The 15,887-nt window shown below is 39.0% G+C and overlaps 2 protein-coding genes across 2 annotated transcripts; one reads left to right on the forward strand and one right to left on the reverse strand.

Moving 5' to 3' along the window:
- Positions 1-938: 938 nt before the first annotated feature.
- On the reverse strand, positions 939-5,549 carry LOC117556515 (ladderlectin-like). Its single transcript, XM_034231849.1, has 7 exons — positions 5,486-5,549; positions 5,101-5,109; positions 4,267-4,299; positions 1,858-1,949; positions 1,631-1,756; positions 1,136-1,235; positions 939-1,012 (listed from the first exon to the last, which is right to left on the reverse strand). The coding sequence occupies exons 1-7, from the start codon at positions 5,547-5,549 to the stop codon at positions 939-941; spliced, it is 498 nt and encodes a 165-aa protein (XP_034087740.1).
- A 4,651-nt stretch (positions 5,550-10,200) lies between these two features.
- LOC117556491 (small integral membrane protein 26-like) lies at positions 10,201-13,648 on the forward strand. Its single transcript, XM_034231817.1, is given in 3 exon segments — positions 10,201-10,377; positions 10,379-10,424; positions 12,981-13,648. Coding segments are annotated over 3 exon segments (288 nt in total). The 5' UTR covers positions 10,201-10,299; the 3' UTR covers positions 13,145-13,648.
- The last annotated feature ends 2,239 nt before the right edge of the window (positions 13,649-15,887 follow it).

Here is a 15,887-nt window from a genome sequence, read left to right on the forward strand (position 1 = left end):
TTTGAATATTGTCAGAATTATATTCTAATTAGTCTAGAATATTGTCAAACTTATGTAATATTGGTTCGAATTGTATTATAAATAAGTTAGCATATTGTCAGACTTATAATGAAGTTAGAACAATACCAGAATTTTGTTATTTGTTTGCGTATTGTCAGACTTATATTATAATTTAGTTATAATATTGTCAGACATTTAGCAGCTATCCCCATGTTGAAGGCCGTGTGTCCAGACCTTGTCTCTGAATTATTGAAATGCTCTGAATGTCATTTATTGCATATTTAAGGAAGGGGTTTATTCTAATAATATATGGGCCAATGAAATGACAGCTATCATGAACACATGTGCAAACATTTCATATCAGACGCTCCTTAAAAAAAAACCTTAGCAAATAGGAGCCACCTCTTTATCTTACCCTCAAAGTGTGTGTGTGCGTGTGCATGCTGCCTAACATTACCTGGGCTGAGTATACAACCACCACTTGTACTACTAATAATAACAATTACATTATAAATGAATATGTATGACTTATTTTTATTGTTTAGAATAGATACAGCCTTTTACTGTCTTTGGATGAAAAACAAATGATAATACAAATAACAGCAATATCTTGACAGTGACATGACATTGCTCCAGTGGCGAACCGTGGCTATCACAACTGGACCTTCTGTAGACGGTCATTTTCTACTGAAATGCGTAGTGCATGGTCCGAGAAGGACAAACAATCAACGTAACACTGTAATATTACAGATCAACAACACGGATACGATTCTCATTTATTCATTTTATATACATTTTATTTATATAATTAAATCGATTTTTTTTTGTTTTATCTGAGTGTTCCAGGGTATTCTCTGAATTCCTTGAAGGCCCTGATGGTTCGCCACTGCATTACTCTAAAGAACCAACATCCGCTCCGCTGTCTCCTGCAGTGATGACTAACAGTTTGGCTTCACCTGGCAAACAAAGGGGAAGCTCATGCTGCAGCCGTGGTTGGACCAGCCTCTGGACTCTGAAAAAAAGTAATCAGCATCATCAGCAACAAAGTCAAGTAGAAACAGGCCCGATGGTCCTGTGTCTTGATTTATTTTTCTATCATGAGCAGTCAATTACAGTATGTGTTTTCTATCGTCACCTTGAGAGTTGAGTTGCAGGCACTGGTAATGGTCAGTGGAGCTCACTGTTTCCCACTGATGGTAGTTAAACTCTGAGCCATCCTCCCACCTCCAGTCACCCTGGAGCAAACAGATACAGTCCCTTCAGTGTGTGTTCAGTTTCTACATGTACACGCTGACTTTAACGCACCAAAAAATAACTGCATCGATTTTCACTAGGATAGTTTAACTTTACTACAAACAATGTAATGCCAACAGAATTATTTAAAATATGATCAATCTAATTATAGTAAATTCATCAAAAACTTCATACTAAACCCAATTCCTCAATGGTGTATCAAATAACTTTGAATTAAATAAAAGTTGAATAAAACATTCTATTTTTTTTGTATCGACTTGTACTTCTATTTTTAAAAAGTAATACAGCATGAAAGAAAAAAAGCCTTTCAGTCAGATGCAGTTTTTGGGGTGTAACATTCTCTAAAATTAAGACCTTTTGTAGTGTTTGAACAAACCTCGAAGAAGTAACCTCCAATCCAGGCAAAAGTGTGCCCCCCCGTGTTGACCACACGCTGCAGGAAATTGTACTCCCAGATGTTGTGTGCGGATGCCAGACTCCCACCGTAACCAGCACAGAAGCTCTGCGGGAGGAGACCATTTTTTATTCATTTATTTTCCAATCATATTTTACTGTTACATTTTCTATTTAAGAGCTTCACACTTATAATTTCATTTTTATTACCTCTGCATTTCTCCAGATGTCAACATTGTTGGATAAGTAATAGCAGTTACCACGGAAACTAAGCCAGCCATCCAGACAGAAAGAGAAACGAGCTGAAACAATGAAAAAAAAAAAGATGAGTTATTACCAGGGGTGGACTGGCCATTGGGAATACCGGGAGTTTTCCCGGTGGGCCGGTGCTGTGCGTGGGCCGGAGTGCCTAAATCCTACCGGCCCACATTTGTAAGTGTTCCGGCCACTCCCTGGAGGGGTGTGGTCCACACCCCACTGGGCTGAGCTGGGCCGTTTTGATAGGCTACCTATGTTCTATCTATCAGATAGTTTCACTTTCACACATCAGGCCCGTAGCAGCTGTCACTAGCAGGGAAACGAGGTTCAGGGGGAGTGGCTGTACCCGTAGGATAGAAAAGGGGGAAGTGACGTCTGACTCAGACGTCGCACGGCTGTGGAGAAGAACGTGTTGCTCACATTCTGTTACTGAGTTTAGGCTAAGTTAGCTAGCAGGTTTATTGTTTTCACTTTTGCCTCCACTTGCTGTTCAAATAAATGTTGAAAGAAAAAGTAAATCTGTTTACAGTTCTGTTTCATATGGGTGTGGAGAGATGTATCCAGATTTAGTCCCTAATTTTGCTCTCAAAGTGCACCAGATTGATGCATTTAACTTCAACATTTAAAAAAAAAAATCTTCCCGGGGTAGCATGCCCCCGGACCCCCCTAGAGGAGGTGAGGTCCACCACCTGACCACACCTCCTGTTAAATTGTCTCACCCACATTGAGGATGCTTCCTACGCCCATGTTTTATTCCATGCATCAAGTCAGGCAAATTGGGTCAAAATGTTATTGCATCAATGATCTGTTAACATTAAAATCAATGAATAAATGCTGTAACTATTTTGGATCAGTGGATTACCTGATCCACTCAATGGATCAGGTAATGTGATTACTATATGAATAATGGTCCAAAATAACATAAAATGCATAGGGTTTTTTGTTAAGTAGCATACTTTCGTCGCTGGCCGGCCGATACATGCCACGCATTAAGTGGGCCTGTCTGTCAATGAATGCCACTTTTCCCCCCCAGTCCGCCCCTGGTTATTACTAGGGATGTAACGATATATTGAATATCGCGATATCGCGATATTTTTTTAACCTTCATTTAACCAGATGGTCCCATTGAGATCATTGATCTCTTTTTCAAGGGAGACCTGTCCAACATGGCAGCAAGTAGGTTACAACATGAACATAAAACAACAGATATGTCACAAGTTAGACACTTCTATTATTGTTTGTTTGGTGGCTCATCTAAACTCTCCTGTCATTTCAGATCCCGCCTTCCTCCAGGCCCTTGTAATCAGCTCATTTCCCTCACCTGGTCTCCCCAGCCCTTCCCCTCACCTGTTACTCATTCCCTCATCACTCCACAATATTTATACCACCTCACTATCACTTGTCCTTTGCCAGATTGTCTTGTCGTTTGCCCGGTTTTTTATCCCTGCCTGCCTGTTTACGGATCTCGAGTTCCTGCCTGCTCCCTGTCTGGTTTTGGTTGCCTGTCTGACGGATTACTGGTTTTGACCCTGCCTGTCCCTGACCTGAATAAACTGAACATTGCTATACACTGGTTGTATCTGAGTCGTGCTATTGGGTTCTGATCTGTACCTGTGATCGTGACAAGATAACACAAAAGGACATTGTATTTATAGGGCTACATGTACATACCTAGAGACATTGACAAGTACCAACAGTATATGTATATCTCGCCCTGTCAATAAGCCTCACCTTCTTGGCAAAAACTGTATTGTTTTTGAAGTGGTGGAGAGACAATGCACAGTTTGACCCACTGCTGTCACCCATGGCCAAAGCATATCTCTCTCTCCCAGCAACATCAGTACCAAGCAAGAGAGTTTTTTCCACAGCAGGGGATATTGTAAATGCCCAAACATCCCAGCTTCTACCTGGAAATGTGGACATGCTCATATTCCTAAAAGATAACCTTGATGATGCTGAGTGAGTGAGTTAGAGTTGAGTTACTTGAAAAACTAAAGTGAAACTTGATTTATTCTATTGCAGGGTCTGATTATTATATTGTTGACACTTTAAAATACTACAATCCTACTAAAATGCTGTACAAATCAGATTTATTATTTAATAAAGAAAATAAAAATTCACATTTTTTTTCTTTATTTTTCAATATCGCGATAAATATCGTACCGTGGACTTTTTATTGCGATATTATCGTACCGTGAGTTTTTGGTATCGTTACCTCCCTAGTTATTACCAAAAGAAAAACATTTATATTTTTTAAACACATTTTACCGTGTGATTCTTTGATTAGGAATCTCAGGGAAAAGAAGATCGCTCCAGCAGCAGACATGTGTGCCTGTAAGGTTGGTCGGCATATTATCTTACCTTGAGGTAGAACAGCCGTGTCAGCATTCATCCCTGTCAAACCCAGCAACATAAAGTCTGTCAGGTTAACTGATTTAGGTGCTCTTTGTGTCACATTATAATCATATTCTAAACAAAGCTAGATAGAAAGTTAAACTCACTTAAATGTGTGTATCATTTTTATATCAGTTTATTGGACAGTTTGTAAGGATTCCTGAACATGGCAGCATTAGCTGAAACCTCAATGATGTTACAGTTGATAAAGGGCAGCAGAGTGCTTATCAGACATATTAGTTATTAAAAATGCTGACTGAATTAGGTAATTATGTACAGTATAATTGTGATGTTCAGTTCACAGACTTGAACACATTTAGAAACATTTGATGTGATGATATACGATGTTTCATGTTACAAAAAGATGATCTGTATTCTGACTGATGAAGATGTTAAAGGTCCCCTAATATACAAGTCTTCCCAACATATGTTACAGGTCTCAGATATAGAACATGTCTCTGAAGTTTTTGGCTGAAACACCAAACAGATCATTGAACCCCTCTGTTTCAGCCCTGTTTCAAACGTGCTGATTCTGTGTCTGTAGCTTTAAATGCTAATGAGCTGCTGCTGGCCACGCTCCTCTGAGAGATGATTGGTTTAAAAAAACAAACACACAATGGTGCTCTAGGAGGAGATTCAGGTGAGAGGGTGTTACATTGGTTGGTTATTAGCTAATGGTTGTACAACCCAAAAAAACATTATGACATCACAAAGTGGCCAACATCTGATCAGCTCATTTTCAGACAGGTTTTTATAGAAATGGATCAGGACAAAAAGAGAGGGGATCTTTGTTCCTGAAACTTCCAGAGTCTCTTAACACAGAGGGGACACATATTTAAGTATAAAAGACATGAGCAAGTGGATTTTGCATAATAGTTGACCTTTAAGTAAAGAAAAAGTGTAAAAAACCTGATTTTAGTGAATAATTGTTTTCCTCCTTTACTGCAGCAGCATCAGCGGTAACAACTGAGGAAAATAAAAGAAGAGGTCATGTAGATCAGTGTTTTAAAGTTACAGATGTATCTTCTATACAAGTACTCCTGAGTACAGCAACAACAACAACAACAACAACAACAACAACAACAACAACAACAACAACCGTGTCTCAATTAATTTTCCTGTTCTAATTTATCCAAAATTCAACAATCGTATAATTTGTACAAGTATGTTAGTGCATCAGTCTCACCTGTCGCAGCCCTGATTGACAGAGTGACACAGAGGATAACAGAGAGGATCAGAAGAATTTTCATGCTGAAAACGTATGGTTTCGTCTGGAGGAAGGTGGATGCTAACAGGTCTGAAAGGGTGAAGAATGGAAAAAGTAAGAAAAAGAAATAAACGCAAAACAATCAACACTGAACAAAATGACTTACAGAGAGATGCAGCAGTCAGGTAAATGTGAAGGTTCCTCAGGTACCAGACAGGAGGCTCTGGTATCTTTATATATACACTGTCTGTCATTTAGTCATGTCCTTCTTGTCACAGTTAACAATAAAACGTGGACTTTACCTCTTGCGTTAGTTCTGTTGCAGGAAGACAAAACATGTTATCTCTCACTTCCCAGCTAAGAGAGTGAATAATAAAATCGATCGGGTCAACAAAGTGGTGACATTTCCCAGCTTACTTTTCATGGAAAGCACCCTCTGTTTATCCCCTTAACTAGAATAAAGCAATCTTACAGTTTTTGGAATTACAATGGATCTGCAGAAGAATTGACAAAAGGATACTTCCACAGATGTGTCCATTCAGTATTGTGCTTAGGTTTCTACTTTAGAAGGCCAAAAAGAGACTTACGACAATATTTATCCCTGTGCTAGACAGTGATGTTGTTTATATGAATGCCTTTTCTGCAGGCCTATGCTCTTTGGATAGGTCTACGACGGGGCACTGAGGTTCATTTTCAATCTTACAAGGCAATTATTGGTGCACTTCCGCCTTTTCTGTAGATATAAATCTGTCGGAAATAAGTACGAGAACTCATTGGCCTGCTCCGAGGACTTGTTTTGACTAACTGTCCCTAAAGTCCACACTGAGCTGGGGAAAAGGGCTTAAGTGAAGTGCTTCTTATTGAGTGAGAATCAGACATCTCTATGCTGTTTATGAAGATGATTCTGATTGTGACCATAAACAGTATGTTCTCTGTTCTTATTTTGTAATGTGTGTTCTGTAACGGTGCTGCTGCCTATCTTGGACAGGACTCTTGCAAAAACGTGCTTTAATTTCAATGAGACTTGAGACAATGAGACTGTCGGGGGTCCAGCCGGCTCCTGTTCCGTCGGAGGTCCAGCCGGTTTCTGTTCCGTCGGGGGTCCAGCCGGTTCCTGTTCCGTCGGTGGTCCCGCCGGCTATGGATCCTGCAGTCCTTCGGAGCTGTCCCGACACCGTCGTCCTCTGGAGCTGTCCCGCCGTAGTCGCGGCCTTCCTGCCTGTCCTAGTGCCCGGCCCCCTGAGTTTGCCCACCGCGGCCTTCACCCCTGTCTCCGTCCGCCCGAGACCCCCTCCTCTGCCTCTGCCTTGCCCCCCGCCCAAGATCCCCTCCTCGACCTCTGCCATGGTCCTCCACCCACACTTTTGGCCCTAGTCATGCGTCCCTCCTCCAGACCCCCTCCACCCACCACACTGAATTTATGTGACTTTGTTATGGGACGTCTGGAATCCGTCCCTTGAGGTGGGGATTCTGTCGACTTATGTTGCCATTTTCCGGTTTTATGTTGAAATTCTGTTCTCCCTTTGTCAGGTCTTCCTTCCTGTGTTTGCCCTCCTGTGTCTGATTTTCTCAATGTGTTCACCTGTTGCCCTTGTGTTTCTGCCTCCCCTCCCCAGCTGTGTCTTGTCCTGTGATTACCCTTCTGTGTATTTAGTCTTGTCTTCCCCTTTGCTATATGTTCGGCAGCAGACCTTTATATACCTTGAATATCGCCTGTTTGAAGAGGGTAACATTAAGGAATGAACATATCTTGTTTGAACAAGACTGACTGAATAGTTACTGAGGTTACTTAGGTGAGGCTGACTCAGTCAAGGAAACAGTTAATAACTGTCCATGAACATCAGCAAAGAATGAATTGATCACTCCTTCTGGAAAGTCATATACAGTTTATATGCCATCTTCAGGGTGTAGTTTGAATGAGTAATGAGGCTGACTTACACAAGGAAACAGTCAGGATATAACTTTACAGACAATAATTGAGACTTCCTTCTGGAAAATAAGAAACAGTTCCCACACCACCTCCCAATTAATGTTCACTGTAGGTGTAATGAGGATGACTCAGTTAAAGAAATAGTAATAAGAAAGTTTCCCTGAACTTCATCAGAAGAATAAAGGAGTGCTTTCTGGGAAATGACGCTCAACCCAAAATACAAATGTTTTATCTGTGAACAATTAAAAATACCTGCAATGGAAATAGTTTTACCTGCTTAGAGGAACTGGAAATGAGTCAAAACATTGATATATAATCACTCTTTTACAAAGTATCAATAAACTTCACAGCATGCTTGTCGTCCTTTACATCCCAGACGATTATGTGTCCCTGATTTTCTGAACCTTTCCATCTGAATCGGGGACTGTATTTATATGTAATAAATCATGTATAAATAACACAACACAATACAGTCATCAATACATAATGATGTATTCAAACATAAAACAACAAGGCATGAACATAAAATAAAACAGCACAATGAGAGAGAGGGATCTAAAGATGGTGGTTATACTGAAAGTCAAAACAAGTCCCTGTTAAGGCCCTGACACACCAAACTGACACCAAAGAACACGTCCCGACGGACCTGACTGTTGTGTCGCCTCACGTCTCCTGCGTCTTGGCCATGTGTCGCACTGGAACATACCGCAAAGACTTCAGCCGACGGCCAAGTAGCACGTACGCACTGGTCCACTCCGGTCCACATTAATACAAATGATCCCAATACGTATGATTGTATGAAAATATCTTAAAATCATAAATGTATTTATTATAAACGTTGGTCCTTACCATCTATCACTGTGTATATCACCATTCAAACATCTTTTAAAAGTTGAACAAACCCCACACAGCTCAGTGAAATGTTGACTTTATTTGATCATTTCAGTAAAAAACTAACGTTCATATTTCTCTTTTTGATTATAATACTGATGAACGTTCAGAACAAAGCACTTTGGCAACTTACCACATAAAAATGCTTAATAAGCACCGTAACTTTCATGATATCATTTCTCTGTCATAATCGGTTGTTTCCGTGAACGGCCGACTGTTGAGTGACTAAATGCTGCGGCTGCAAGGCATTGTGGGGCAGCATTTTCTCCTCTCCTTTCGGTTAGGGAGGTCCAGTGGTTCCTAAGCTAAAGGAGGTTATCAAGGAAGTTTGAAACCTCCTTTCCTTTCATTTGGAACGGCACTTAACATGGCTGCCACTGACGTACTTCCGGGTCATTTCACTTGGTTAGGAAGGTTCCTAAGCTAAATGGACTATTGGAACGCAACCGTAGTGTGTATTCGTCATTCAAAAGAGGCAACCGGAAGACAGACAGCGTAATACAAACTTCAGTTCTCTGAAGCAGAAAGAAACTATTTAAAAATGCTTCAATTTTTTTTACACATTAGAAGTGCTGTGTGCAATTGTATTTATTTGTAAAGGAAGCATCCATTCCTGATTATAGCTGGAGGAGGCAGTTTAGATCAGCTGCTCCATGATGATCAGAGACAGTGTCACGGGCCTCTGTGAGAGGGGCAGCTGCACCCCCACAGTCTGCATTGCTGCCTCTGAGGAGGAAGGTGCTGTCTGCACTGCTGTGCTAAACAGCACTTTAGTAAATACAGTCAATCCAAAGAGATTTCTGGGATTTAGTTTGTAACAGAACACAATTCAGTCTTTAGTTAAACCCTCGCTCCAGAATCTGTTGTACATTTCCAAGTCAAAAGTGTTTAATTTAACTGTTTGAAAGAAGGGTAAATCTGTGTATGTGTAGTTCCTGATTCCTAAATCATGTGATGTAGGAATCAGTGATCAATCGTCACATGGTCCGGTGTGACACATTTCACATTTCATGGAGGGAGCCTGTCTCTTCCTCATTTTCTTGCCCTATACACACAGAAAAATATATAAGAATGAAGTCTTTGCAGAGTTTGATCAGCTTTTGTTAATGATAATTATATCACTATATGATTCCCTTACAGTTACTATACAAATGTGCAATCAGATTAATGATACATTTAAAAAAAGATGGGGATTACTAGCTGGATTACAATATTACAAAACATTTTAAAATAAAGATCAAGATATTATAGGTAGATGACTGATCTTTACTTGGTTTTCATTATGAATATAACTTTAATTCTTCTTTATTTTAAATATCATTTTTAAATGCAGCGGGTGGACACATTTTTGTTTACAGGCACGTCCAGCTGGGAAGAGACCGAGGGGTAGACCTAGGACCAGGTGGAGGGATTATATCTCTTCGCTGGCCTGGGAGCGCCTTGGGATCCCCCAGTCAGAGCTGGTTGATGTGGCCAGGGAAAGGAAAGTTTGGGGCTCTCTGCTGGAACTGCTACCCCCGCGACCCGACCACGGATAAGCGGGAGAAGATGGATGGATGGATGGATAGTCATTGTAATGGAAAACGATTTTTAAAGTAACCTTCCCAACCCTAGTAATAACGATAAAGCAATGGACTAAGTGTGTATTTAACTAATATTTAAGTATGAAACTGTATTTTTCCTTTTTTTTTTATTCATTTATTTTATGTAATTGTGTATTACTCTATATGTCTAACCCCGTTGTCAACTCTTTTGTAAACAAAATATATGATATTCATGATACAAATATACACAAGTAAAATGATAAAATAAAAAATAACGATAAAACGTTTGAAGTCATGACCGGAAGTGTTTCGTATCAGTTGTACTTCCGGGTGAGTGTCATGGCGGCGCCCTGAGAGCACGTACTGAAAGAAACGCAAAGCCCTTCATAACAGACACCACAGTCCGCGTGCAGCAGCAGCCTGCAGCCATGCATGTCAATACTCTGTTGAAATGGAACAAGAGGATGGCTATAGTGTACGCTACCGGGGTCTGGACTATGATCGGAAACATTCATTTTCTACAAATACACAGGCCGCTACGAGGACATGCCAGGTGACACACACACACACACACACACACACACACACACACACACACACACACACACACACACACACACACACACACACACACACACACACACCACACACACACACACACACACACACACACACACACACACACTAGTGATGGCAAAATGAAGCTTTGAATGAAGCATCGAACCACTTGGACAATTGTGTCGGAAATAGGTTCATTTCTCGAAGCTTCAGTTACAGCGACCTCTCCTGGCGAAGTGCAAGGCTGCAGTGGGTTTAACGTATCTTTGCCTTGAAACATATTCGATGCACACACACACACAAAGACTGAATATCATGTTCTATTTGCAATTAAAGATTGATTATTGGGTTATTGAGAAGAGACTAGAGAGTGCTAGACATGTTTTTGGGCGGAGAGGGCCTTTTATCAGTTATTAAAGTATTAAAGTTGAAAAGCAATGATTAAAAGTTGAACTATTCCAGGCTTTGAACCAGCTGCGTGGAGGACATCGCTGCATCCTGGCCGCCGGCTCTACCCACTGGGCTATCTATTCCTGCTTAGACCATTGAAGTGTTTTTATATTACTCGTTTTCTTTTTGTTCACAACTTCTCCACATTTCGAAGTGTTTCCCGAGCCAGAACGACCTATCTTTCTTCCTGGCTTGCTCTATAATGATCCAATTCAAATGCAATACCAACAACAACAACTCAACAGCAACAACGCAAACTACGACAACAACCCACACATTGCGCATTGTTTAGAGCGGTCATAAAGTGTTGAAGCGCTCAAGTTTGAAACTGTTTCAACCTGTCAGAATCGAGACGAGGCAGTGCATTGAATCGCCTGATTGGACCGTGAATCAGTCAAGTGATTCATTCAGGAAATGAAGCAGTTGCTGCTTCGGACGTCATATGTCACGTGATTTGAAGCAAGCTTCGAAGCACTGCTTCTATGGAATAGGAAGTCCAGGGTTGAAGCTTCGTTCGAAGCTTCAGTGTCAAACTGCCATCACTAACACACACACACACACACACACCCACACACACACACACACACACACACACGCTCATTTACTTTAGCAGTCAATAACTCTTGAACGAAACAATAACCTATATGTCTCAGTCATTTCATGTAAACTGAGTTTTTGTGGGAGAATTAATACAAAGTCTGCTTATTTTATGATTTTCTGTTATCGTTCTTTACTACACACATGCAGTGGTGTGGTCGGGTATTTAACTTAAGCACAATTGTGGGGTACTTGTACTTTATTTCAGTATTTTTTATGCTACTTTGTACTTCACTACAATTTGGAAAATATTGTACTCTTTACTCAACTACATTTATTTGACAAAATTAGTTACTTTTCAGATTATGAGCTAATTCACAATATGAATAAATAAACTGATATAATTATAGTCTAAGATATCCAGCAGCAGTATATAAAGGCATCACAAGTTGCTCCACTTTTACCAGCTGTGATCAACAGATGAATGCATCACAAATAATAATCCAGTCATTTAATATACATGATTCTGAATTGAGCTATTACGCACAATAAGTACTTTGACTTTTGGTACTTCAAGTATATTTTGATACCAATACTTTTGTATTTGTAAGATTTTAAATGCATCACTTTAACTTAACAACTGAGTATTTTACACTGCAGTAATTCTACTTTTACTTGACTACAAAATCTGAGTACTGCCACCTCTGCACATGTTTGCTTTATTTTCTATTCCAGTGCAAGTTACCCTGTTAAGTGTTCAGCTTACCCATATCACTATCTACAGGTTTAACTGTTGGGCTGTAATCACCAGAGTTGTCTAGAATACATATTGTTTTATCAAGTGAAGTAGTTCAGTAACCTTTTTGAGGTACGAGTACTTGGTTAATTCCACTGTATGGCACTATTAATCCTCCTTGCAGAGAACAAGTATATGGTATTTTATACTGCCCTCCCTCAAGTTATCTGACGGTTGCATATCAAATTAAGACGTGTGCTTCTATAAATTGCTTTTTAACACATTTATTTTTAGAATATAATGAAATAAATATCCTAAGTGTCCACTCTCTGGATATTTGTCTTTGGCTTCAGAGACACCATTACATGAAAACAATAATTAAGTAGCCTAATGAAAAGGTTGGGATGAAAGTACCAAGTACATTTTTTAACTTTTTATTAATTTTTAAATAGACATTGCAACATTAAATAAAATAAGATTACAAATCCTTTTTTAAATCACAAATTGGGAAAGTATTTTGTTACAAGAGCTTTGCACACACATAAAAAACAAACAGTACAAATATACATATTAATAGTAGAATTATATTGATCTATAAAGTATGTATTGAGTAAACAAAAAATATTCAAAATAATGTATAATACTAAATAAACTATACATCATAAAATACATCACAAAAAACTGCCACTTATATCAGATTAAGTATTTCAGTCAAATGACAGTTACCACCATTTTTTGTCAACAAAAAGAAATAATGATCAGAAATGAAAAGTTGACGTATATCTGATGTCAGTTCTAAATGACTCTTTACTTTTCCCTTGAACTTAGTGAAAAAAGAAGAAGAGGTGCCGCTGCCAGAAGATAAAACTCAGCTCCTCTTCTTGACAGAACACTCCAAAGTCGTGATGGTCTACTCGAAAGACTTTGTCCCGTACACCACGAGGATCTACAATTTCATCTCGTCCTTCGACAACCCTGGGAGAGACAAATAGCTGCATCAGTGCAGAAAGACCATGAACACTGAGCCAGTTTGAATAATGCACTATGAATTGATGCTTTTGTGGACATTATCTGTATTCCCTTGAGAATCATTGCAGCGTTGTGCAGGCGGGAGGGAGCTTCGGGTTTGTTCTGATGCTAATGCTTTGTCCCCTCATATGTTATTGTGATTCTGTCAACAACATTCAATACTAGCCAAAACATCGTCAACCAAGTTGCCACGACTACTAATAAACACAATCTCTTCCTGATGTAAGAAGAACTATGAAAGCGGAGTGTTTAACAATTTGGGGATATTTTATATTACCTAAAGATATTGTCATCATTCTGGGTGAGGACTGAGACAACATGAAGTATACTTCCTGTTTGAAATGTTAAACGTTTGACACTGCATCGGAGTAGAATTGATTCATCTTTAAATGTATTATTTACACTTCGCTTTTCCTACTGTGACATGTCAAAATGTCCTCCATTAAAAAGCCCTATGAAGTGAAAAATACAGTAAATTAGATACACTTTTCAATATAATGTTGCTCAACACCACCAGAAAGTGCAGCTGTAATACATCCAACTGAATTCTATTTTAAGAAATCGTATTTATTACATGGCTTTTTTTTACTACATGCTTTGTGGTTACACATTGTAGGACATATCTATTCATACAATACCTGATGCACGTGATGTTATATTGTATTATTGTAGGTGTTAATATTACAAATTCAACATTGTATGGCACTTATTGCATATATGTCCCATAGTGAGGCTATTACACCAATTTAAGACAAATTGAAAATCTCATTCCCTGCGAGTCATTTTCAAATATGTAATGCTATTTGAACCTCTGCAAGACTAGTTTTCACATCCTTTGAATTTATATTACTTGTCAAATGCAGTTGAGTTGATAATACTTCATTTGAAAGTACGGCCTTCGAAACTAATAAATTAAATGTAAAATAATTAGGACATAAACTTTAAGGACTCAAAGATGACATTTCCTGCTTTGAAAGATAAAATAACCAATGTCAGAGTTAACATTATGTACCATTACTTATTACCTTTTTATTAACATGTAGACATCATTTGTATGTTGTACCCCCGGGAGGTGGAACACGTTTAAGCAAGTTTATATACCCCAGTTCTTCACATTTAAGGTTTAACTTAGCATAGCATATGCTCAAAGGTTCAGACAGAGGTGGGAGAAGTACTCAGGTCTTATTTAATTAAAAATAGAAGTACCAGAGTGTAGGAATACTCTGTTACAAGTAAAAGTCATGCATTCAAATTGTTCCTCAAGTAAAAGTAGAAAAGTATTCTCATCAAAATATAGTGAAAGTAGCGACAGTAAAAGTAGTCGTTGCGCAGATTGGCCCATTTCAGAATAATATATATGATATGTTTTATAATGATTGATCATGAAAGTGTTCTCAAAGCTGGTAAAGGTGCAGCTAGTTTGAATGACTTTGTATACTGCAGGGTAGCTGGTGGATTTACTCCAGGTGGAACTAAAGTCTGATTCAACACTTGGTTATATTTAGTTATAGTAAAGTAACTAAAGGTATTACGGTGACTTACACAATCTTTCGAGGGACTACAGATGAAAAATGGCCTTTTGGCTAACTCTGGCACATTTACAGAAATGTTGATTAATGTGCACTGTCCCTGTTAAATAAATGAATAAATAAAATACATTTAGTGGAGTAAAAGTACACGATTTACCTCTGAATTGTAGTGGAGTAGAAGCACTTTCCATTGTATGCTACTTTCAATGTAGCATACAATGGAAATACTCAAATAAAGTACAAAGTATCTCAAAATTGTACTTAAGTGCAGTATTGAGTAAATGTACTTTACTTTCACTTCTGCTTTTAGATAAACGGGATAATGATTTAAATAAAAGTATCTTCCACTGAAATCTTGTAGAGTTTAAGTATAAGCAGTTGCGGCTCTAGAGTATTTGTGTTGGGTAATCTATGGTAGGGCTAACCCATACAGTGGTGGGGCTCAAGTCAGTATTTGCAATGTAATGAATGCCATTTTAGTTTTTGGTTACTTTGTTCTGAAAGCTGAACCTGCTGCTCCTCACAGAGGGAAGAGGCTGTGATTACACGCTCCCCTTGACAGTGAAACGCCACGCGTGAGGTTTAGATTATTTCCCTGTCTCAATCCAAATTGAACTGTATGAAATAAAAAGGCACATTTGTCTCGTAGTAAATAAAAATTGCGACCTGGAGCCAATCCTGCAATTTCCCCACAGGTGAAAGAGTTGACATGCTGAAAACCCAACCCCTGCAGGGGGGTCTGGGGGGATTCTCCCCCAGGAGATTTTTTGAAATACTAACATAAAATACACATTCTGGTACTCTCTTGAGAAGAAAAATAAATACATCTATTACTACTGTACACGACATTTAAAAAAAAAATGAATGCCATTTTAGTTTTGTGTTACTTTGTTCTGAAAGCTGAACCTGCTGCTCCTCACAGAGAGAAGAGGAAGAGGCTGTGAATGACTTTACATTGTGGATAAGGGTAGATAGCCCCCATTGTTCTGTGTGTCAAAATGAAAGACAGCCCACACACCTATCAATCATCAAACTGTGGGGTCTTATTTCATTATAATGTTGTATCCATGGACCATGGATATATAAAGGGAAGTTCTACCGCAAAATTATTCTCCGTCGGGACTTCCTGCAACAACACCACGCCGTTATCGTGATTCTAATTGGCCAGAAGACATTA

This window comes from Gymnodraco acuticeps, unplaced genomic scaffold, assembly GCF_902827175.1.
Source record: "Gymnodraco acuticeps unplaced genomic scaffold, fGymAcu1.1, whole genome shotgun sequence".
Lineage (NCBI taxonomy): Eukaryota > Metazoa > Chordata > Actinopteri > Perciformes > Bathydraconidae > Gymnodraco > Gymnodraco acuticeps.

Bases quoted from the DNA above. Each gene is read 5' to 3' on its own strand.
- LOC117556515 (XM_034231849.1), bottom strand. From the start codon at position 5,549: ATGAAAATTCTTCTGATCCTCTCTGTTATCCTCTGTGTCACTCTGTCA. The intron at 1,950-4,266 runs GTAAGATAATAT...TCATTGTTTCAG, and splicing joins CACGGCTGTTCTACCTCAAG to CTCGTTTCTCTTTCTGTCTG. The intron at 1,757-1,857 runs GTAATAAAAATG...CTCCTCCCGCAG, and splicing joins ACATCTGGAGAAATGCAGAG to AGCTTCTGTGCTGGTTACGG.